This window comes from Kogia breviceps, chromosome 4, assembly GCF_026419965.1.
Source record: "Kogia breviceps isolate mKogBre1 chromosome 4, mKogBre1 haplotype 1, whole genome shotgun sequence".
Classification (NCBI taxonomy): domain Eukaryota; kingdom Metazoa; phylum Chordata; class Mammalia; order Artiodactyla; family Physeteridae; genus Kogia; species Kogia breviceps.
The window spans coordinates 182,673,667-182,698,044 of NC_081313.1; the positions used below are offsets into that span (position 1 = coordinate 182,673,667).

The 24,378-nt window shown below is 52.1% G+C and overlaps 1 protein-coding gene across 1 annotated transcript; it reads left to right on the forward strand.

The window, feature by feature from the left end:
* The first annotated feature begins 7,216 nt into the window (after nucleotides 1-7,216).
* Nucleotides 7,217-22,571, forward strand: SPMAP2 (sperm microtubule associated protein 2). Its single transcript, XM_067033332.1, has 10 exons — nucleotides 7,217-7,250; nucleotides 7,301-7,640; nucleotides 8,524-8,640; nucleotides 8,789-8,860; nucleotides 9,339-9,400; nucleotides 10,057-10,126; nucleotides 11,619-11,736; nucleotides 13,822-13,981; nucleotides 22,296-22,442; nucleotides 22,477-22,571. Exons 1-10 carry the CDS (start codon nucleotides 7,217-7,219, stop codon nucleotides 22,569-22,571), a joined length of 1,215 nt encoding a protein of 404 aa, XP_066889433.1.
* The last annotated feature ends 1,807 nt before the right edge of the window (nucleotides 22,572-24,378 follow it).

The following is a 24,378-nucleotide window of genomic DNA, read 5'->3' on the forward strand; positions in this document are numbered from 1 at the left end:
CGGGGCCTAGCTGGGTACCGGCCCAGACCTTGGAGTGGCTGCTTGGGCTTCCTCCCAGCGTGGGGGACGCGGAGCGGTCAGCCTTCCTCCCTGGTGACCCCTGCAGTGGTCAGAGGCAGGAGCTGCAGGCCCGGCACCTCATGTCTGCCCCATTCTGCTGGCCAGAGCGCCCCCACCCAGATTCAAGGGGGGTTTGACTCCACCGCTCCACGGGGGAGCTGCCAGGTGGCGCTGCCGGCTCTGGAGACAGACCGCCCGCCGCACTGAGAGCGAGCCCGAGCGTCGGGCAGCGTCCCTGGGTTCCGGCCCATATTCTGCGTCTGGACGCCCAGTTTCCTTAGTTTGAAATGAATGGATGTATTTCGTGCTTCTCAGCATCGGGGTGACTTTCTCTGTGGGCCCTGCTGAATTGGGAGTTGTTTAAAAAGAAATTGGGTGCAGGTAAATTGTGAGACAGCTGAGCGGTGACCCAGCTGCCCGTGTGTCTCCTCCCCCTTTTCTCGTGTGACCCTCTCTTTCTCTTTACTGAGGGAGATTTCAAGCAGCTGCTGGTTTTTTAAATTGTATTTTATGGAAGTAGAGTTGATTTACAATGTTGTGTTAGTTTCTGCTGTACAGCAAAGTGACTCAGTTATACACACACATATATTTTTTTAAAAATTAATTTACTTATTGTTGGCTGTGTTGGGTCTTCGTTTCTGTGCGCAGGCTTTTTCTAGTTGGCGGCGAGCAGGGGCCACTCTTCATCGCGGTGCGCGGGCCTCTCATTGTGGTAGGGCACAGGCTGTACACACGCAGGCTCAGTAGTTGTGGCGCACGGGCTTAGTTGCTCCGCGGCACGTGGGATCTTCCCGGGCCGGGGCTCAAACCTGTGTCCTCTGCACTGGCAGGCGGATTCTTAAGCACTGCGCCACCAGGGAAGCCCTCCACATATATTCTTTCTCATATTCTTCTCCATTACGGTTTATCAAAGGATATTGAACATGGTTTCCTGTGCTCTACCGTAGGACCTTGTTGTTTATCCAGCCTATATATAATAGTTTACATCTGCTAATCCCAAACTCCCAATCCAACCCTCCCCCACCCCCCTCCCCCTCGGCAACCACAAGTCTGTTCTCTATGGCTGTGAGTCTGTTGCTGTTTCGTAGACAAGTTCGTCTGTGTATACGTGACCGTCTCTTATCTATTCATCCGTCTCTCCTGCCACCCACTCCTTCATACTGTAAAGAACACCCACGAATAAGAACGTCATCAGTAACTTCTCCATCTGCAATACCCGCAGGCAACACTGTCCTGAGTCCTTTACAGGTCGCTGTTCTCTCCCTCTTAGGAGCCCATCAGGTGCACAGGTGCGCACGTGGACGTGCTCTTTCCCCTCGGCTTTGCTCCTGAGCTGTGTCTGTGCTGCTCCGTGGCCACGGCTCATTCATGGTCCCTGCTGTACAGGTCTCCAGTCTCCCATCCGCTCGCCCGTGGGTGGGGTCCCGGGCTGTTTTCCACTCTTTCCCACTACGAACAGGGCTGGTCTCCTGATGCGTGTGCTGGGATCGATCCAGGAGTGAAATTGCTGGGCGTTAGGGAGACCAGTGTTCGGCTTGATGAGATGATGTCAAATTGGTTTCCGAAGCTGGACCAAATCACTCATTGATCCATATCCTCTCCAACATTTGAATGGTTGGCCTTTAACACTTCTGCTAGTTGAATGGATGTGAGATGGGATTTTACTAGTCTCTGCCTTCACTTCCCTGACACCAGGCACCTGCTCCTTTAAAAAAAAAAAAAATTAATTGATTTTTGGCTGTGTTGGGTCTTTGTTGCTGCGCGTGGGCTTTCTCTAGTTGCGGTGAGCCGGGGCTACTCTTTGTTGCGGTGCGTGGGTTTCTCATTGAGGTGGCTTCTCTTGTTGCGGAGCATGGGCTCTAGGCACGCGGGCTTCAGTAGTTGTGGCACGTGGGCTCAGTAGTTGTGGCACGCAGGCTTTAGAGTGCAGGCTCAGTAGTTGTGGCGCACGGGCTTAGTTGCTTCTCAGCGTGTGGGATCTTCCCGGACCAGGCCTTGAACCCATGTCCCCTGCATTGGCAGGCGGACCCCCAACCTGCGCCGCCAGGGAAGTCTCTGTTGTATTTTTTCAATTCCACCTACAAGTGTTATCGTACGGTATTTGTCTTTCTTTGTCTGATGTACTTCACTGAGCGTAATACCCTCCACGTCCATCCACGTTGTTGAAAATGGCACGATTTCATTCTTTTTAAATGACTGAGTCGTATTTCGTAGTATATACGTACCACATCTTCTTTATCCGTTCGTACGTCGATGGACACTTAGGCTGCTTCCATGTCTTGGCTGTTGTAAATAGTGCTGCTGTGAACACTGGGGTGCACGTATCATTTTTTCTCTTTTTCAACATTATATTGTGCACAGTTTCAAACACATGCAAAGGGCTTCCCTGGTGGTGCAGTGGTTGAGAATCCGCCTGCCAATGCAGGGGACACGGGTTCGTGCCCCGGTCCGGGAAGATCCCACATGCCGCGGAGCGGCTGGGCCCGTGAGCCATGGCCGCTGAGCCTGTGCGTCCGGAGCCTGTGCTCCACAACGGGAGAGGCCACAGCGGTGAGAGGCCCGCGTACCACACACACAAAAAAAAACAAACACATGCAAAAGTAAAAGTAAACCATATTGCGTTGTCAACATCAATCTTGTTTCCTCTGTACTTATAGCCTTCTCTTACCCATGTATCCTCCACTGCTATGGAGCACATTCTAGGCTTTCTCTTGACGAGATCTTTCATTGGATCCAGTGATAACGTAAAGAAACTGTTTTTCATTGAGCACCTACTGCGTGCCAGGTGCTTTGCACTTGTGGCCTCATGGACACCTGAGGACTCTGGGAGAGGGGCTGGGGTTCTCTCCTGTTCTTCCTGGGCTGAGCTCTGAGAAGCCTGTGTCCGTCCCGTCAGAGGCTCGGGGAGCAAGAAGGACCAGGGTGAGTTGGGGCCTCGCTCCTGCCCCGACACCCTGCTCGGCCCTCCCTTGCAGACTTGGGCCTCTTCTGCACCAGGACGCCGGTGGAGGCGAGCGGTGAGGACACGGTGGAGGCGCAGCCGAATTGGGGCCCGACGGGCACGCGACAGATCTGGCCCCGTGAGAGCTCCCGTTCCCACAGCACCATTGCCAAGGACGTGCGGGACCAGGCCTCCTCCTTCCAGGAGTCCCTGCCGGTGGGAGGCGCGCAGGGGGTGCGGAATCGGGGGACCTGCAGCCCCGGCTGCGGCGGGAGGGCTCCTGGAAGGCCGCTGACCCCGGCCTGCCTACCCCTGTGGCCGAGCAGGAGGAGAAGGAGAGGGAGGCCGAGGAGCCGGACAGCAACCACGGGAGCCCCTCCTAGGTAGGGACGCTTTGCCCCTGCAGCAGCGCACCGGACCCGAAGAACCATCACGTCGTCAGGTTTGGCGCCAACATCGACCCGTCCGAAGCCGAGCGGTCAGTGGGGCCGAGGCCGGCAAGCTGGGGCGGGAGTGCTGACGGGTCGGTGGAGTCGGGGTCGCGGCTCCCTTGTGCTGCCCCCTCGTCACGGCAGGCGGAAGCCCCGGCTGCAGGAGCCGCCGGAGCTGCCCGCCTTCGTGCGGGCAACGTCCACGGGCACCGCGCCGAGCCACGTGGCTGCGCCATCGTGGGCATGAACACGGAGCAGCGGTACATGAAGGTCTCAGGCAGCCGATCCTCTCTTTGTGAATGAGTGATTTTTTTTCCGGATATGTGCCCAGGAGTGGGATGGCTGGATCATGCGATAGCTCTATTTTTAGTTGTTTCAGGAGCCTCCGTACTGTTCTCCATAGTGGCTGCACCAATGGACATGCCCTCCAGCAGTGCAGGAGGCTTCCCTTTTCTCCACACCCTCTCCGGCATTTGTCATGTGTAGACTTTTTGATGACGGCCGTTCTGGCCGGTGTGAGGTGATACCTCATGGTGGTATTGATTTGCATTTCCCTGATGATTAATGACGTTGAGTGTCTCTTCATGTGTCTGTTGGCTATCTGTCTGTCTTCTTTGGAAAAAATGTCTATTCAGCTCTTCTGCCCAGTTTTTAATTAAAAAAAAATTGTTTTTGTTAGTTTGCTTTTTCTTAGTTCCTTGATTTCCTTTTCTTTAATTGAATTATACTTGATTTACAATGTTGTGTTAGTTTCAGGTGTGTAGTAAAGTGATTCAGCTATATATATATATATGTATACCCTTTTTCAGATTCTTTTTCAATGTAGGTTATTACAAGATATTGAATATAGTTCCCTGTGCTGTACACTAGGCACTTCATCTGTTCATCTGTTTTATTTATAGTAGTTTGTATCTGCTAATCCCAAAATCCTAATTTACCCCTCCTCCACCCCATTTCCCCTTTGGCCATAAGTTTGTTTTCTATGTCTGGGAGTCTATTTCGGTTTTGTAAATAAGTTCATTTGTGTCATATTTAGATTCCACATATCAGTGATATCCTATGGTATTTGTATTTCTCTGTCTGACTTACTTAGTATGATAATCTCTAGGTCCATCCGTGTTGGTGCAAATGGCATTATTTCGTTCTTTTTCATGGCTGAGTAATATTCCATGGTATATATGTGCCACATCTTCTTTATCCATTCCTCTGCTGATGGACACTAACGTTGCTTCCATATATCGGCTATTGTAAATAGAGCTGCTACATGTTGACTTGTATGAGCTGTTTATGTATGTTGGATATTAACCCCTTATCGGTCATATCATTTGCAGATATTTCCTCTCATTCGGTAGTCTGCGTTTTCATTTTGTGGATGGTTTCCTTTGCTATGCAAAAGATTTTAAGTTTAATTAGGTTCCGTTTGTTTATTTTTGCTTTTATTTCCTTTGCTTTAGGAGACAAATCCAAAAAAATATTGCTGAGATTTATGTCAAAGAGTGTCCTGCCTGTGTTTTCTGGTTTCTCCTGTTACATGTAGGTCTTTAATCCCTTTTGAGTTTGTTCTTGTGTATGATGTTAGAGAATCTTCCAGTTTCATTCTTTGACACGTACCACTCAGTGAAGAGACTGTCTTTTCTCCATTGTATGTTCTTGCCTCCTTTGTTGTAGATTAACTGACCAATTAATTAATTGCCTGGGTTTATTTCTGGGCTTTCTATGCTGTTCCATTGATCTGTGTGTCTGTTTTTGTGCCACGTGTCTAGATTTTTCATTTTATTGTCTTTTGATGATCAGAAGAACTAAAATTTAGCACGGTCATTTACGATTAGCATTTTTGTGTCTTGTTAAATAGGATAGAGTCTTAAATGATGCATAGGGAACAGCCGAGCAAAGGAATGGAGAGTCACGCTGGGTGGGGTGTCTCCACACAGAGGGTTTGGGGGATGTGGTCCTGTGATGCCCTGAGGGGGCTTCCCAAAGGCTGGATCCCGGGATGGGGGATGGGAGTTGGGGCCGTGAGGACAAAGCAAGTATCCTAACAATCACTTTCTCACTTTTTTTTTCCTTCTTTTTTTTCTTTTTTTTTTTTCAGTACACGGGCCTCACACTGTTGTGGCCTCTCCCGTTGCAGGGCGCAGGCTCCGGAAGCACAGGCTCAGTGGCCATGGCTCACGGGCCCAGCCGCTCTGCAGCATGTGGGATCTTCCCGGACCAGGGCACGAACCCGTGTCCCCTGCATCGGCAGGCGGATTCTCAAGCACTGCGCCACCAGGGAAGCCCTTTTTTCCTTCTTTTTTTTGGCCACATGGCTTGCAGGATCTTAGTTCCCTGACTAGGGATTGAACCCCAGGCCCTGACAGTGAAAGCGCTGAGTCCTAACCACTGGACCACCAGGGAATTCCCATGATCACCTTCTTTTGACCATGTGAGACAGCCTATTTTGAACACCAGCTATGGCTGAAGTTATTTCTCATGAAATGCTGGGGCTGGAAGGGTATGTATCAGGGCGCTTGTGGCTGCAGGGAACAGAAAGCCCAGCTACAACAACTCAGCCTAAGGGAACTATTTGTGTCAAGTAACAGGAAACCCAGACACAGAAGACTCCAGGGTCACCAAGTCATGCTCTATCAGCTCACATCCTTAGACTAGCAGGTCTCGTGGTCACACTGTAACAGGGAAGAACAAATCTGACTCCATGTTAGATCTGTTTCTTTTGCTCTAACCTTTGTGCCCTGTGGCCCGTGCTTAGTCAAGCTGGCTCTGCACCTTTGTATGAGAATGTTGCCTGTAGCCCGAAATATACAGGAGAGCCCTAGTTTCAGGGCTCTGACCTTTAAGAGCTCATTCCTAGGGAGATAAAAAGTGCAGGACAGAGAATAACATTTGTCTTGCTGGAGGTTGACAGGAACTTCATGACCTGAGGTAGGTGGACAGCTGCAAGGAAAAAGGATTCCAGCACCAAGAAGCCTGCAATAACCTACCACGCCCCTCCCACACCTTGCCTTTAGAAAGGCTTTGCTGAAACCCTTCGGGGAGTTCGGGGTTTTGGAGGCACTAGCACCCGTCTCCTTGCTCGGCCCTGTGATAAACCTTTCTCTGCTCCAAACTCTGATGTTACAGTTTGCTTGGCCTCCCTGTGCGTAGGCCACGTGGACTTGTGTCTGGTAGCAAGGTGACCGCCTGTGCTCTAGACATCACACGCAGTCCCAGAAATAACCAAGAAGAAGACACAGGCTCTCTTCCTTCTGTCTCGAGAGAGGACACCATCCCTCAAAACCCCTGCAGATCTCCTCTCAGGTCCCATTCCTGAGCCAGTCCTGGGGAGGAGGTGGGACCCCTGGTGAACTGTCACCCCCAGCAGCGACTCCCCCATCTGAACACAAACAAGGTCCTTTACTAAGAAGAAATGTAGGGTGGAGCTGGGTGTGTGCCCCAACACCGAGCCCCGTTCCCAGGGTAACTGCTCACTCAGCAGCCCTTCCCCGAGAGCCCTCCCAGGCCCCGGGACACCAGTGAATGGGGCACTCGCCGCCCCTGGCCTGGGAAGGCGACTTGCTACAAGGCTGTGCCAAACACCATGGAGAAGTCAAACCAGTGCCGAGATGCAGGGAGACCCAGGAATGGGGCTGCCTTCCCGAGGAGGAGCCCCCAAGGACGTGTGCGGGCAGAGGCACTGACAAGTGCAAAGGCCCTGAGGTAGGTGCATGTTTAAGGAGCAGGAAAGCAGAGCTGCAGGAGGGGAGCGGGCGGGCTGAGGTTGCAGGGGTAGGCGGCCCCACGAGGGATGCCCACCGCCTCAGATGCGCTGGGCGTGGAATGTAGGCTGAGAATGTGGGCGGGCCGTGCTCCTGTTGCCCGGTGACCACAGACAACAGGAGCAAAGCTTCAGCGCTGGGAAGGGCCCAGCACGTGGGCGACCACCAGCAAAGCTTGCTCTACAGCATGTCGGAGGCCGAGGACCAGCCAGAAAGGGGGCAGGATGACGGCACCCTGGGCCTCCAGGGCCCCACGTATGAGAACCGAGGGTCCAGGGACCCCAAGTACCAGGGTCTGGACGATGGGCCCCAGGGATTGGAAGGCCAAGAGGAGGAAACGCCCCCTGAGGAGGTGACTGGGGAAGAATTCGTGGACACCCAGAACCCGGAGGAGGCCCTTGCGGAGCTGGAGAGGGTTCTGGAGAAAGACGCGGAGGGCGTGCCTGAGATGAGGTGGGCAGGAGGAGTGGGCGCCCAGCCTGGGGAGGGCGCGGGTGGCCCTGGGCGTGGCTGCCCTGGCCTGGGTGCCCACTCTAGGGGTGAAGTTGTCAGCCCCTCGCTGCTCTGAGGAGGAAGGCGGCAAACAGCCCCGTCCAGGCGGCAGGTGAGTCGTCGTGGAAAACCCGATGCGAACGCCAACTGTGGAGGTGGCAGAGTCGAGAGGTCGTGAGCCCTCCATCCGACAGAAAGAAAAAGAAAGGGGGAAAATCTCCCAACCCCCAAAGCTGAAGCCATTGCAAGTACTATATAAATTGCCAGAAACGCTTTCGGTGGCCGGGAGGACGCCCGGAAAGACACGGTTGCTGCCTCTAGGGAGGGACCCCGTGCCCTAGCGTGTGCATGGGTTCCTCGGCTGGAACCCCTCGCCTCCTGGTCCTGGGTAAGCACGCGTCCCCTCAGGCACTGCAGAGGGGCCTCTGCCCTCCCGGCACAGCGGCGGAGCTCGTGTGGCGAGCGCACGGGGTGCCGTGTCCCGTGTGATGTGGCCGGCGGGGCAGGGGACGTGCGCCGTGTGGAGGGCGGCGCTGCGCATGGGCGGGGCTCGGGGAGGGGTCTGAGCCGGGAGAGGAGACTGGCTGCCTTGGCGCTCTGGGGGCTTCCTGGGGGCACTGTCCGGGGCTCAGCCTCCCCTCTGGGGCCCTGCAGGCGGGAGCGGGTCTGTGTTGCATTTCACAAAGGAGGGAACCGAGGGCACTGGCTGGGGGCAAAGCTAGGATTTCAGGTCAGGTCTCTGTGGTGCCAGGGCTCTCCTCCAGGGGGCGGGGCGAGAGCCCAAGGGTGCTTCTACCCCGCCGGGGGAGCAAGGGCTCTGGCCTCAGCGCCCACCCTCCCTCAGCCGGCTGTGCATCTCCCAGAGGACCCCTGGCGCCTCCGTGGGCTGGGAGAGGAGGAAGAAGAGGCGGCTGTTGGAGTTGGCGAAACCCAAGATCAACTGGCAAGTCTTGAAAGACAGGTGAGGTGTTGGGCGGCCTGGATGGGGTGGGGGTGGGGGCTCTGGGAGGGGACACGGTGCCCTCGGCAGGCAGCCTCTGGGTACCGGCCGAACCAGCGGAGCCCAGCGGAGCCCAGCGCAGAGGCGTGTGGGGCCCTGTCTCTCGCAGGATGGGGCGCTGCTGCAGGGGCTACGCCTGGATCTCCCCCCGCACGAGGAACCTGCAGTTCTGTGTCTACTGGTGAGTCGTCCCCCCCCCCGCCGCTGCCCACATCGTGGGGAAGGGAGGCCTTCAGCGTAACCACCCTTCCTCTCCTGGGACAGGGTTGGGGGGAGGACTCTGCACTGCAGGCCCCGCCCCAGGATTCCCAGCTCTACCTGAAGCTCTGGACCCCAGCCGCATCCGGCCTGAGATGGCTCTGCTCCTGGACACCGGGCCGCTCCTCAGACGCGCCTCTTTTTTCCAGCTCCCTCCTTCTCTGAACACCAGCCTTGCTCGGAATACGCTGCTCCCCGTGCCGCTAAGACTCTTCTCGCGTGTCCCGTGTCTGACCTGCCTCTGCTGCCCATCTACTTACTCTCTCCTTTCCTTCCCCCCCCCACTGACCCTCTCCCCGCTGTCTGTGTTTATGGGGTGCCCTGAGTTCCGCAGCTGAATGGGGCGCAGACCGCCGGGACCCCGGCTTCCCTCACGCTGGGCCCCGCTGGCTGTGTTCCAGGCCATCCGTGTACTGGACAGACGGCTTTCTTGAGGATACCACCCTCACTATCACGGTGCCGGGTAGGTTGACCCGCCCAGCCCTAGCCCTAACCCCTCCTCCGCAGGGGGGCTGAGCATCAGGGGGAGGGGGGCTGGCCAGGCTCCTGCGGCCGGGTCACCCCCATCTCACCGTGACCTGCACCTGGCTCTGTGTGGGGAGACCTCCCAGCCCCAACCCTCCCTGGGGGTCCCTGCGGGACGGCCCCTCCCCCATCTCCCAGGAGCGCCCCCCCCCCACCCCCCGTCTCCCAGGGGTCTCCTCTCTGGAGTCTGTCCCCAAGCTGGAGGCTGGTCCTGGCGGGGGAGGGGTGGGGGGCAAGCTCTCCAGGGGAAATCACAGTTTGCCTCTCAGTCAAAGTGGGGTCGGTACTAACTTCACAAAAGACCCCTTTCCTTCCCAGAGCTGCTGATCCCTTTGAATAAAGCATTTCAGGAAAACTCATTTCTGGAGAGCCGCTCAGGGCCAGTTCTCTCTTGGGTTTAGAATCCCCTGCAGTGAGCACGGAGGCCCGTCCTGCAGAGGAGACTGAGCCCCCGTCCCCCCCACCCCTGTGTGCCCCGCGGTCCCCAGGTGAGGGTGTCTGGGTGAGCTGTCCCTTGTGTGAAGCTGGATTCAGGAGGAAGGAAGCCCTCGGGGAGGGGCGCGTTTCCAGGGAGCTCTTTCCCCTTTTGTGCAGAGGTGTCCCGCCGGTTGGAGGAGCTGGCCCGACCTAAGAACTTCTGCTCGGAGTATTACAACAACAACAGGTAGGGGGCGGCCGGGCAGGGACCCCTTTTCGTCGGGGCTTTCGGGGGAGGTGCTGGTGTTGCTCTGGGCAGCTGGCGGTTGTGAGAATGATGGTTTTAGGCGCCTGCCTCCTGGCACGATTCTGTCTCAGTTCTTGCGGCTTCCACGCTTACTGACGTGGGGTCTGGTGTTGTTAGACACAGACTGGTTTCCTATCTCACGCACGTGTGGAAAGGAAAACATGCCCGAGAGAGCCCCACTCACCCACGTTGACAGGCTCCAGCCACCGTTTCTGTGGCCGTCATTGTGACCACAACTTCTCACCTTAATGCTGGTTGGAGTGTAATCTGGAGGCACCTCTGTGTGCCCTGTAATCTGGGGTGACCTCTGTGATCTGTAATCTGGGGGGTGACCTCTGTGATCTGTAATCTGGGGGGTGACCTCTCTGTGATCTGTAATTTGGGGGGTGACCTCTGTGTGATCTGTAATCTGGAGTGACCTCTGTGTGATCTGTAATCTGGGGGGTGACCTCTGTGTGATCTGTAATCTGGGGGGTGACCTCTGTGTGATCTGTAATCTGGAATGACCTCTGTGTGATCTGTAATCTGGAATGACCTCTATGTGATCTGTAATCTGAGGTGACCTCTGTGTGATCTGTAATCTGGGGGGTGACCTCTGTGTGATCTGTAATCTGCGGGGTGACCTCTGTGTGATCTTTAATCTGGAGTGACCTCTGTGTGATCTGTAATCTGGAATGAACTCTGTGTGATCTGTAATCTGCGGGGTGACCTCTGTGTGATCTTTAATCTGGAGTGACCTCTGTGTGATCTTTAATCTGGAATGACCTCTGTGTAACCTGTGATCTGGGGTGACCTCTGTGATCTGTAATCTGGAATGACCTCTGTGTGATCTGTAATCTGGGGGGTGACCTCTGTGTGATCTGTAATCTGGGGGGTGACCTCTGTGTGATCTGTAATCTGGGGGGTGACCCCTGTGTGACCTGTAATCTGGGGTGACCTCTGTGATCTGGAATGACCTCTGTGTGACCTGTAATCTGGGGGGTGACCTCTGTGTGACCTGTAATCTGGGGTGACCTCTGTGTCGTGGACGGGCTGACGGTGTTTATCCACCGCATTCCAGCCTCAGAGATGTGAAAATCAGAGTCGTCCTCGGATCAATGAAATACGGCTGTTTCTGGGGCAGAGTCGGAGCTGAGACCCGATTTTGGGAGCTGGGGTGGTGGCAGGGCTGACTCTCACCCCTTTGATCCACCTCCTGACCCCAGCCTGATGGTGGGAGGAGGGGAGGCGGCTGGGAGGGGGTTGCTCCATCCTTGAGAATAGGGGGCTCTGTTAGGGATTCTTTTAGGAAGCCCTCTTGGAGGTATTTTGGAAACCCTGCACTGCACCAGGCTCTCCCCGAGCCCCAGGGTCAGAGAGGAGACGTGAACACACAGCACGCAGACATGGCCCCGGGTGGCGGGTTAGGGTCTCAGGCCCGGCTCCCCCTTAGGACCACGCCCATCTGGCCCATTTCCCGGTCCGCCTTGGAGTACCGAGCGTCCAGCCGCCTGCGGGAACTGGCCACCCCGAAGGTCCGGGATAACATCTGGAGCGTACACATGTCTGAGGTGGGTTCCCTTCTCCCCCTGGAGCTCCTCAGCGGGTCCGGAAGGACAAGAGGCCACAGACAGACGTGTGACTGCTTCCCTGAACCATCGGGCGTCCCCGGGGTTTGCTCAGGAACAGGCTTTACTTTCCTCCCCCGGGCTTTGAAGGCAGCGCGGGGACCACCCTCCCCTACCTGTCTGCTCAGACGGGAGCCGGGAGCCGGGCCGGCTGCTGCCACGGGGGCGGGGCAACCGCGGTTCAGAGGTGATGGCGGAGTTCAGTCCATTCTTAGCCTGGTCCTTTGCTTTCCTCCCGCTGAGGCTCCCCCCGCCCCGGCAGCCCCCAGCAGCTACCCGCCGGCACCTGCGCGGCCCCCGGCCTGGCCAGCGGCACGGACTCGTGCTCCCCTGGGAGGGGCCACCCTGGGGGCATCTCGCACCCACCGAAGGACGCGTGCTTGTTTCTGGGTTTTGGTTCCTGCAGACACGGCTGCCGTGAGCGTCTGGGTCTCTGTGGGATACGTTGCTGTATCTCCAGGGTCAACACCCAGAAGCGGGGTCCTGTCCGACTTTTATCAGAGACTCACCACCTGCTCCCACAGTGGCCGCCCCGTCGGGCACCGTGTGTCCGTTTGCTGGTTTGTCCGTTTATTCCTTTACGGCCGGCCGCCCTGACAGGTGTGAGGTGGGACGGCCTTGGGGTTTAATGTGCGTTGGATCCGTGTCTCTTCATGTGGTTGTTTGACAGAACGCCAACTTGAACACTTTTACAACGAAATGCAGACAACGCACTGCCTCTCCCAGAAACTCTTCATATGGACTTCTAACAGGCGAGGGTAGTTTAAAACCCCTAACAGCAAAGATGCCACTGAAAGAATTTAAATACCCAGTCCGTGTTCCGTTTCCCCAGTTGTCTCAAGAAAAAGCCTTCAGCAGTCAGTTTGGTTAGGCTTCGAGTCCTTCTGTGCTCCAACACCCTCTGTGGCTCCCCAGTGCCCCGGGGAAGCCAGCAGGATGGGGCCTTCTCCGTCCCTACTACCCCATGTGCCCCCTGTTGGACTACATGCCGGTCCTTCAACAAGCCCCTGGGCCTTGGCACGTGCAGCTGGGCATGTTCCTGACCAGCCTGGCGGGGCCCCCATCCGACACCCCATCTTGCTTCCTCCCCGCCTCTTTCACGTGCGCTCTGGATGGGCTGTCATCCTTCCCTTAAACGTGAGCTCTCTGAGGACATGTGTCCGTGTCTGCTGTGGCCTTACTGCAGAAACGGCCTAGCCCCGTGCGGGGCATGAAGAGGTCGTCAATATTCTTTGAATGCATGGATAAGTGACTGTTTCCCTGCCTGTCACCCCTGCAGAGGGGAGGCCCCTTGAGGGCAGGACCGCAGGCTGACTCATCTGCCTCCTCTGGAGACCTGAGCTGTGGGGGCCGTCCGGGTGGGCAGAGAAGGAGGGGGAGAAAGGAGAGGGGACGGAAGGGGTGGTTGAGAGGGCCGTGAAATTGTAAGCTCCAGGGTGTCTTTGACAAGAGTAGTGTCTGTGATTACTCGGCAGGACACTTTCAGCAGGAAAGGGACTCATCTTTCAGTCTCCCTAGAGAACATTACAGCCAATCCTCTGCCTCTGGGCAGTCTCCTACCCAAAGTGCACCCAGCAGAGAGCTTTTGTAAAACATTAAATGTTACACACACACCAAGTGCTTGTACAGTTCACCCTCCTACCAGCCACGTATCGGGATCTCTCTCCTCCCACCTTCCTGCCAGGGCTTGATAATGCCAGACTTTTTCACTTTTGCCAAATTTGTTGGCATGGAGTGATAGTTTGCTGTTTTAATTTACATTTCCCTGGTGCACAGAGAGGATTATTGATCCTTTGGGTTTACTTTCCTGCACGATTAGCTCAGTTTCCTATTGATGTCTCATGTTATTGATTTAGAGAAACTCTTTATTTATGATGGCTACTACTAATCCTTTGCTGAACACACTGCAAACTAACTTCTTCCCAATCAGTCTTTTGTCTTTCAGTATTGCCTTCAAGGTCTTTCTGATCCAGGGGCCATGAGGAATCATGGGCTGCTTTACTCTTTCCCCTCTAATTCTGTTTCTAGGTGTCCCAAGTGTCCAGGGCAGCCCGGATGGCCATCCCCAGTCCGAGGATCATCCAGCTGGCAAAGCCCAGGGCTCCAGCTGCCCTGCTGGAAGAGTGGGACCCCATGCCAAAACCCAAGCCACACGTGTCAGACTATAACCGCCTCCTTCACCTGGCTAGTAAGCAGGTCCCCGGGGACTCGGCATCTTATGAAGCGTCCTTCCCCACTGGACGTGGGTGGGGGCAGCCAGTCAACTTGGACCTGCTTCTGCCAGATTTGTGCTTCCCTAGCTCCACCTGCACTGCAGACCAGCTGTCCAAATCCCTGTGGGAAGTTCATCTGTGGCCTGCATGGGCTCCCTGGGGGCTGGTGGAGGGAATCGCTCCCTCTGGGTGGGGGGGGGCGGTTTGTGGGTCTCCCAGCACAGCTAGTGGGTGCAGAAGGGAAACTTGGGGTGCAGGGCTAGGGTCAAAAGAGCTAAGCTGGGGCACAAGGGCTCTTTACATGGTGTTGGCCTGACTCTCTTCCTGTCCTTTATTTAATTTATTTTTTTATACAGCAGGTTCTTATTAGTCATTCATTTTATACACATCAGTGTATACATGTCAATCCCAATCGCCCAATTCAGCACACCACCCTCCCCACCCCTCCACGGCTTTCCCCCCTTGGTGTCTGTATGTTTGTTCTCTACATCTGTGTCTCAACTTCTGCCCTGCAAAGTGGTTCATCTGTACCATTTTTCTAGGTTCCACATACATGCGTTAATATACGATATTTGTTTTTCTCTTTCTGACCTACTTCACTCAGTATGACAGTCTCTAGATCCATCCACATCTCAACAAATGACTCAATTTCATTCCTTTTTATGGCTGAGTAATATTCCATTGTATATGTGTACCACAACTTCTTTATCCATTCGTCTGTTGATGGGCATTTAGGTTGCTTCCATGACCTGGCTATTGTAAATACTGCTGCAGTGAACATTGGGGTGCATGCGTCTTTTTGAATTATGGTTTTCTCTGGCTATCTGCCCAGTAGTGGGATTACTGGGTCATATGGTAATTCTATTTTGAACCTCCATACTGTTCTCCATAGTGACTGTATCAATTTACATTCCCACAAATAGCGCAAGAGGGTTCCCTTTTCTCCACACCCTCTTCATTATTTGTTGTTTGTAGATTTTCTGATGATGCCCATTCTAACTGGTGTGAGGTGATACCTCATTGTAGTTTTGATTTGCATTTCTCTAGTAATTAGTGATGTTGAGCAGCTTTTCATGTGCTTCTTGGCCATCTGTATGTCTTCTTTGGAGAAATGTCTATTTAGGTCTTCTGCCCATTTTGGATTGGGTTCTTTGTTTCTTTAATATTGAGCTGCCTGAGCTGTTTATATATTTTGGAGATTAAATCCTTTGTCTGTTGATGCGTTTGCAAATATTTTCTCCCATTCTGAGGGTTGTCTTTTTTTTTTTTTTTTTTTTTTTTTGCGGTATGCGGGCCTCTCACTGTTGTGGCCTCTCCCGTTGCGGAGCACAGGCTCCGGACGCGCAGGCTCAGCGGCCATGGCTCATGGGCCCAGCTGCTCCGCGGCATGTGGGATCTTCCCGGACCGGGGCACGAACCCGCGTCCCCTGCATCGGCAGGCGGACTCTCAACCACTGCGCCACCAGGGAAGCCCTGAAGGTTGTCTTTTCATCTTGTTTATGGTTTCCTTTGCTGTGCAAAATCTTTGAAGTTTCATTAGGTCCCATTTGTTTATTTTTGTTTTTATTTCCATTACTCTAGGAGGTGGATCAAAAAAGATCTTGCTGTGATTTATGTCAAAGAGTGTTCTTCCTATGTTTTCCTCTAAGAGTTTTATAGTGTCTGATCTTACATTTAGGTTTCTAATCCATTTTGAGTTTATTTTTGTGTATGGTGTTAGGGAGTGTTCTAATTTCATTCTTTTACATGTAGCTGTCCAGTTTTCCCAGCACCACTTATTGAAGAGACTGTCTTTTCTCCATTGTATATCCTTGCCTCCTTTGTCATAGATTAGTTGACCATAGGTGCATGGGTTTATCTCTGGGCTTTCTATCTTGTTCCATTGATCTATGTTTCTGCTATTGTGCCAGTACCATATTGTCTTGATTACTGTAGCTTTGTAGTATAGTCTGAAGTCAGGGAGTCTGATTCCTCCAGCTCCGTTTTTTCCTCTCAAGACTGCTTTGGCTATTCAGGGTCTTTTGTGTTTCCGTACAAATTTTAAGATTTTTTATTCTAGTTCCATAAAGAATGCCATTGGTAATTTGATAGCGATTGCATTGAATCTGTAGATTGCTTTGGGTAGTGTAGTCATTTTCACAATATTGATTCTTCCAATCCAAGAACATGGTATATCTCTCCATCTGTTGGGATCATCTTTTTTTTTTTTTAAAGCAAGCATCTGCCTTTTTTTAAAAAAAATAATTAATTAATTTATTTATTTTTGGCTGTGTTGGGTCTTTGTTTCTGTGCAAGGGCTTTCTCTAGTTGTGGCGAGTGGGGGCCACTGTTCATCGCGGTGCGCGGGCCTCTCACTGTTGCGGCCTCTCTTGTTGCGGAGCACAGGCCCCAGACATGCAGGCTCCGTAGTTGTGGCTCATGGGCCTAGTTGCTCTGTGGCATGTGTGATCTTTCCAGACCAGGGCTTGAACCCGTGTCCCCTGCATTGTCAGGCAGATTCTCAACCACTGCGCCACTTGGGGAAGCCCCCTGTTGGTATCTTCTTTAATTTCTTTCATCAGTGTCTTATAGTTTTCTGCATACAGGTCTTTTGTCTCCCTAGGTAGGTTTATTCCTAGGTATTTTATTCTTTTTGTTGCAATGGTAAATGGGAGTGTTTCCTTAATTTCTCTTTCAGATTTTTCATCATTAGTGTATAGGAATGCAAGAGATTTCTGTGCATTAATTTTATATCCTGCAATGTTACCAGATTCATTGATTAGCTCTAGTAGTTTTCTGGTGGCATCTTTAGGATTCTCTATGTATAGTATCATGTCATTTGCAAACAGTGACAGTTTTACATCTTCTTTTCCAATTTATATTCCTTTTATTTCTTTTTTTTCGCTGATTGCCGTGGCTAGGACTTCCAAAACTATGTTGGATAACAGTGGTGAGAGTAGACATCCTTGTCTTGTTCCTGATCTTAGAGGAAATGCTTTCAGTTTTTCACCATTGAGGATGATGTTTGCTGTGGGTTTGTCTTATATGGCCTTTATTATGTTGAGGTAAGTTCCCTCTATGCCCACTTTCTGGAGAGTTTTTATCATAAATGGGTGTTGAATTTTGTCAAAAGCTTTCTCTGCATCTATTGAGATGATCATATGATTTTTATTCTTCAGTTTGTTAATATGGTGTATCACGTTGATTGATTTGTGTATATTGAAGAATCCTTGCATCCCTGGGATAAATCCCACTTGATCATGGTGTATGATCCTTTTCATGTGTTGTCGGATTCTGTTTGCTAGTATTTTCTTGAGGATTTTTGCATCTATATTCATCAGTAATATTGGTCTGTAATTTTCTTTTTTTGTAGTGTCTTTGTCTGGTTTTGGTATCAGGGTGATGGTGGCCTCATAGAATGAGTTTAGGAGTGTTCCTTCCTCTGCAATTTTTTGGAAGAGTTTGAGAAGGGTGGGTGTTGGCTCTTCTCTAAATGTTTGATAGAATTCACCTGTGAAGCCATCTGGTCCTGGACTTTTGTTTGTTGAAAGATTTTTAATCACAGTTTCAATTTCAGTGCTTGTGATTGGTCTGTTCATATTTTCCATTTCTTCCTGGTTCACTCTTGGAAGGTTATATCTTTCTAAGAATTTGTCCATTTCTTCCAGGTTGTCCATTTTATTGGCATAGAGTTGCTTGTAGTAGTCTCTTAGGATGCTTTGTATTTCTGTGGTGTCTGTTGCAACTTCTCCTTTCTCATTTCTAATTTTATTGATTTGAGTCCTCTCCCTCTTTTTCTTGATTCTGGCTAAAGGTTTATCATTTTTGTTTGTCTTCTCAAAGAACCAGCTTTTAGTTTTATTGATCTTTGCTGTTGTTTTCTTTGTTTCTATTTCATTTATTTCTGCTCTGATCTTTTTTTTTTTTTTTTTTTTTGTGGTATGCGGGCCTCACTGTTGTGGCCTCTCCCTTGCGGAGCACAGGCTCCGGACGCGCAGGCCCAGCGGCCATGGCTCACGGGCCCAGCCGCTCCGCGGCACGTGGGATCTTCCCAGACCGGGGCACGAACCCGCGTCCCCTGCATCGGCAGGCGGATTCTCAACCACTGCGCCACCAGGGAAGCCCCTCTGCTCTGATCTTTATGATTTGTTTCCTTCTGCTAACTTTGGGTTTTGTTTGTTCTTCTTTTTCTAGTTCCTTTACGTGTAAGTTTAGATTGTTTACTTGAGATTTTTCTTGTTTCTTGAGGTAGGCTTGTATAGCTATAATCTTCCCTCTTAAAACTGCTTTTGCTGCATTCCATAGGTTTTGGATCATCGTGTTTTCATTGCCATTTGTCTCTAGGTATTTTTTGATTTCCTCTTTGATTTCTTCAGTGATTTCTTGGTTATGTAGTAACGTATTGTTTAGCCTCCATGCATTTGTGTTTTTTATGTTTTTTCCCCTGTAATTCATTTCTAATCTCATAGCGTTGTGGTCAGAAAAGATGCTTGTGATAATTTCAATTTTCTTAAATTTACTGAGGCTTGATTTGTGACACAAGATGTGATCTATCCTGGAGAATGTTTTGTGCGCACTTGAGAAGAAAGTGTAATCTGCTGTTTTTGGATGGAATGTCCTATAAATATCAATTAAATCGATCTGGTCTATTGTGTCCTTTAAAGCTTCCGTTTCCTTATTTATTTTCACTTTGGATGATCTGTCCATTGGTGTAAGTAGGGTGTTAAACTCCCCCACTATTATTGTGTTACTGTCGATCTCCTCTTTTATAGCTGTTAGCAGTTGCCTTATGTGCTGAGGTGCTCCTATGTTGGGTGCGTATACATTTATAATTGTTATGTCTTCTTCTTGGATTGATCCCTTGATCATTATGTAGTGTCCTTCCTTGTGTCTTGTAACATTCTTTATTTTAAAGTCTATTTTATCTGATATGAGTATTGCTATTCCAGCTTTCCTTTGATTTCCATTTGCATGGACTATCTTTTTCAATCTCCTTCCAGTCTGTATGTGTCCCTAGGTCTGAAGTGGGTCTCTTGTAGACAGCATATATGTGGGTCTTGTTTTTGTATCCATTCAGCGAGCCTGTGTCTTTTGGTTGGAGCATTTAATCCATTCATGATTAAGGTAATTATCGATATGTATGTTCCTATTACCATTTTCTTAATTGTTCTGGGTTTGTTTTTGTAGGTCCTTTTCTTCTCTTGTGTTTCCCACTTAGAGGATTTCCTACAGCATTTGTTGTAGAGCTGGTTTGGTGGTGCTGAGTTCTCTTAGCTTTTGCTTGTCTGTAAAGCTTTTGATTTCTCCATTGAATCTGAATGAGATCCTTGTCGGGTAGAGTAACCTTGGTTGTAGGTTCTTCCCTTTCATCACTTTAAGTATATCATGCCACTCCCTTCTGGCTTGTAGAGTTTCTGCTGAGAAGTCAGCTGTTAACCTTATGGGAGTTCCCTTGTATGTTGTTTGCCGTTTTTACCTTGCTGCTTTCAATAATTTTTCTTTGTCTTTAATTTTTGCCAATTTGATTACTATGTGTCTCAGAGTGTTTCTCCTTGGGTTTATCCTGTATGGGGCTTGCTGAGCTTCCTGGACTTGGGTGGCTATTTCCTTTCCCATGTTAGGGAAGTTTTCGACTGTAATCTCTTCAAATACTTTCTCGGGTCCGTTCTCTCTCTCTCTTCTCCTTCTGGGACCCCTATAATGCGAATGTTGTTGCATTTAATGTTGTCCCAGAGGTCTCTTAGGCTGTCTTCATTTCTTTTCATTCTTTTTTCTTTATTCTGTTCCGCAGCAGTGAATTCCACCATTCTGTCTTCCTGGTCACTGATCTGTTCTTCTGCCTCAGTTATTCTGCTATTGATTCCTTCTAGTGTATTTTTCATTTCAGTTATTGTATTGTTCATCTCTGTTTGTTTGTTCTTTACTTCTTCTAGATCTTTGTTAAACATTTCTTGCATCTTCTCGATCTTTGCCTCCATTCTTTTTCCGAGGTCCTGGATCATCTTCACTATCAGTATTCTGAATTCTTTTTCTGGAAGGTTGCCTATCTCCACTCCATTTAGTTGTTTTTCTGGGGTTTTGTCTTGTTTCTTCATCTGGCACATAGCCCTCTGCCTTTTCATCTTGTCTATCTTTCTGTGAATGTGGTTTTTGTTCCACAGGCTGCAGGATTGTAGTTCTTCTTGCTTCTGCTGTCTGCCCTCTGGTCCGGCCCGCCGTCCCCAGGACTGTCGCGGCTTTGGCTGCTGGGGCCCCTCCAGAGCCGGCAGCCTCAGTGAGGCCGCCCTCCCCTCGGGCTCCAGGGCAGTTCAGTGACGGTGACACACGCACTTCTCTCTCAAACCATCCTGTCTCACACACATGTGCATGAACACACACGTCTGGAATATAAGCACATGTACATTTGTACATACACACGCGTGTATATTCATCCAGGCTTCAGGAGCACATATCAGTGCACATCGGCGTGTGTATGGATAAAACTGGTGTAGGGCTGTGGTTTTCCAATCGCAGACTTCCACCCACTGATGGCTGTGACCAGCATTTAAAAAGTGAAGTGAGGACGCATGCAGTGCAGGGGCCACGTGGGGTGGGCACTGGTCCGTGCCGTTTTGCATTTGTGGGTGCCGTGTGGCCGTGGACCAGCCACACTCTCAGGCTGTGACCAGCAGATTTTTCGGAGCCCAGATGTTACAACAAAGGGAATGCCCCTGAGTCTCCCTGAGGACTCCCAGAAAGGTGGGCTCTGGGCAGGTCCTCCCGAGGTCCCCCAGCCCCTCCCTTTTGGGGGCCCCAGCACATGTCACCTGACAGGAGTTGTGGTCCAACCTGAGGCTGGTGGAAGGGCCCCCCTTCTTTTCACCGAGGGCCTCTCCCCCGAACTGTGGGTTGTCTGCCGACTAGGGGAAGGGCCCTTTTGCGATTGCAGGCTGTTGGAGCAAAGAGGGGTTTGGAAAGGCAGCCCTCAAAACCGAGGGGCCCAAAGTTAAGGCAGTGGTCACCGGTGGCCACCAGCGGTCACCTCTCTCCTGGTCCCCACGCAGGCCATGCCCTGTGGCTCCCGCTGTGGAGGAAGGGGTGGCGGAGAGGTGGCGAAGGGGGCTGAGCAGGAGAAGGGCCGGGGGTCCCGGCGGGTGAACGTGGGGGGGCTGGCTTAGCCACAGGGCTGTTCTGAGAGCTGTCTGTCCGTGACTAAAATGGAATGAAAGTCAATCCATCCATTGATTTAAATCAGTTAACCGATTTTATTAAAATTAAAAACGATAAAAGTCCAGTCCATTTCGGGTATGGTTCCCATGCGTTTGGTGGGACCCTGTGGAGAGGGCCCAGCTGGGGCTGCAGGTACAGGGGCAGCAGGGGCTGCCTGAGCCCCCTCCTCACCCCCAGTTGCCAGGACACCTTTTTCTGCTCTCTCTGAGTCCCCCATCTGGGACCCATGGCCATTTGAAATATTTTTTCTTTACAGTTCACCCTTTCACAGTGCACAATTCAATACTTTCCAGTACGTCCACAGAGCTGTGCACCCACCACCACAATCAATTTTATTTTATATTATTTATATCATTTAAAAGATTGTATATTATTTTATTGTTTTAATTTTTTATTGAAGTATAGCTGATTTACAATGTTGTTAATTTCTGCTGTACACCAAATGACTCAGTTATACACGTATATATATATTCTTTTTCATTTTCTTTTCCATGATGGTTTATCACAGGATGTTGAATATAGTTCCCTGTGCTCTACAGTAGGACCTTGCTGTTTATCCATCCTACATATAATAGTTCGCCTCTGCTAATCCCAAACTCCCAATCCATCCCTCCCCCTCTCCACCTCCCCCTTGGCAACTACAAGTCTGTTCTCTGTGTCCCACACAGTGAATTTTAGAACACTCCATCCCCCCAAAAGTGAAGCCCTGTCCCCATCAGCAGTCACCCCGATCCCTTCCCCCAGCCCCTGACAACCAGGAACCCACTGTCCCTGTGGATCTGCCTGTTCTGGACGTTTCCCATCAATGGTATCACGCACTGTGTGTCCTTCTGCGTCTGGCTTCTCTCACTGAGCGTCGTGTCCTCAGGGTCCGTCCACGTGGTAGCGAGTGTCAGGGCTTCACCCCTTTTCACGGCTCAGTGATGCTCCCGTGTGCGGAGGGACATGTTTCTTTATCCATCATCTGTTGACAGACAGGCCATTAAACTTGGGAGTTACGATCCAGAAGTCTGATCTCCGCGGGACCGGGGAGGTGGGGTGGGGGGCCGCACGCCCCAGGCTCCGGCTCCTGACGCCACCCCCCTCTCCCGCCCTCTCCAGTGCCCAAGGCCCAGTCGGACAAGTGTGTTCCTGACCGAGACCCGTGCTGGGCGGTGCTGGAGGCCACCAAGAAGGCGGTGGCCAGTCCCCGCATCGTCTCCCTGGCCAAACCCAAAGTGCGGAGGGACCTGAGCGAGGGCTACAACCCCTACCGCGTCTCGCCAGCCTCCCTGGCGGCTCGTGCGTCCCCTCGCCTGGACGAGCTTGCCACCCCCAAGAGCGTCACCAAAAAAGCATGAGCAGACCAGGCCTGGCCCCTCGGCCCGTTCCCAGTAAACACCCAAGTGCAACCTGACCCCGTGTGTGGCTCTGAGAGCTTTGGCCTGGAGCAGGGAGGGCGGCGGGGGGCCGGAGGAGACAGTAATAATAATGTTATGTTTGTGTTATGTTTGCATCCGACCTGCAATCCTGCAGCCCTTTTTCCCCAGTCGCGTTCCCCTGCCGTCGCCAGCCCCTGGGACGGCAGGCTCCACGCTCTCCCACGTCAGAACTTTCCCTCTGAACCTCTTCTGTCCCAACTTGCTTATCCAGACGCATCCTGGGTGTCCACAGCACCTCAGACTCGGTGACCTCCATAATCAACCAGCCGATGCCTGTTGCGTGATTATGAGCTTTGCAGTGACCCGACGTGGGGGGCTATCAGTGTCTCTCCTGTGCTGAGGGTCACAGAGTTTGTGAAAGACCCGCAGTCCTCACAAGTTCCCCACGGCGGCTGGGACAACTCACCGTGAACCGGGGGCTGAAAACCACACAGATTGGTTCTCTGACAGTCCTGGGGGTCAGGAGTCCGGCTCGGGTCTCACGGGGCTAAATGCAGGCGTGGGCAGGGCTGGTCCTTCCGGAGGCTCCAGGGCAGCATCGGTTCTGCCTTTTCCAGCTTCTAGAGGTGCCTCACCCCTGGCTCGCGGCCCCTCCTGCGTCCTCACGGCCAGCAGCGCAGCATCTCCCGTCTCTGTCTGCCCCTGACCCTCCCGCCTCCCTCTTATAAGCACCCTGGGATGCCGCTGGGCCCCCCGGGGAATCCAGGGTCACCCCCGTCTCAGGGGCCTCAACTTAATCCCAGCTGCAAAGTCCCCTCTGCCCCGCGAGGCGACACATCCGCAGGGCCCAGGAAGGACGTGGTTGCCTTTGGGGCTCTTATTCTGCTGAGCACAGTGGGAGAGAGATCTTTTCTGTCTCTGCAACCCTAGAGAAAGTCTCGTTTATCTCTGGCTCCAGATGGACCACTTGGGGACTGATTGCTGGGTCCTGAGGGTGGGATGTGCTGACAGCCCCTCACATCTCCCAGAGCCCAGCAAGCATCAGGTCCCGAGCCGCGATCTGAGGCCCAGTTATTCCCAGACTCTTGGAGGACATTGCTTCACTCAGTAACTTAAAGGACATTTTTTGAGTATTTGTAGGTACAGACCTGGACAGAGGTTCAGAAGAGAAAGGTTAATGATGCAGTGACACCCACGGACGGAAGGATGGACGGATGACCTCGCTCCCTCGAACCTGTGGGCACTGCTGAGTGAAGGCTTGTCCCGTGATGACAGAATCCTCGGCTCTGTCCCCGTTGCTCTGGGGTCGCCAGGATCAGATCAACGCAGACTCGCAGCCCCGATGATTCGGGAGTCCGTCCTGGAAGCAGGGGTGCCCTGCATCCCGCAGGGTGGACTCAGGGGGCAGCTGAATACCAGCCCGAAAGACGTCCGGGTCGTAACCCCTGAAACCTGTGGACGTGGCACTTTGGATGGCACAGGGGCTCTGCAGACGAGGTCCAGGATTTTGAGATACGGAGGTTATCTTAGATTCCCTGGTGGGTCCAATATCGTCACACATCCTTCTAAGAGGGAGGCCGAGGAAATTGTGTGACACCAAAGCCACCCGCTGTGCTCCAGCTTGCAGAGGGAGGAATGCAACCCTGAAAGGACCCAAGTTCTCCTCCTGGCGCCTCGGGAGAGAGTGAGGCCCTGCTGACACCGTGATTTCTGCCCCCTAGAGGATGAAGGTGTGTTGTTTTAGCTACTGGATTTGCGGTGATTTGCCTCAGCAGAAGGAGGAAACCAGTGCAGATTAGAAATCTTGGAGGTTCCGTCTTTAG

Coding starts and splice junctions, on each gene's coding strand:
- SPMAP2 (XM_067033332.1), top strand. CDS start 7,217: ATGCCCACCGCCTCAGATGCGCTGGGCGTGGAAT. Junction 8,861..9,338: donor CTGCAGTTCTGTGTCTACTG/GTGAGTCGTCCC, acceptor GCTGTGTTCCAG/GCCATCCGTGTACTGGACAG. Junction 10,127..11,618: donor GAGTATTACAACAACAACAG/GTAGGGGGCGGC, acceptor GCTCCCCCTTAG/GACCACGCCCATCTGGCCCA.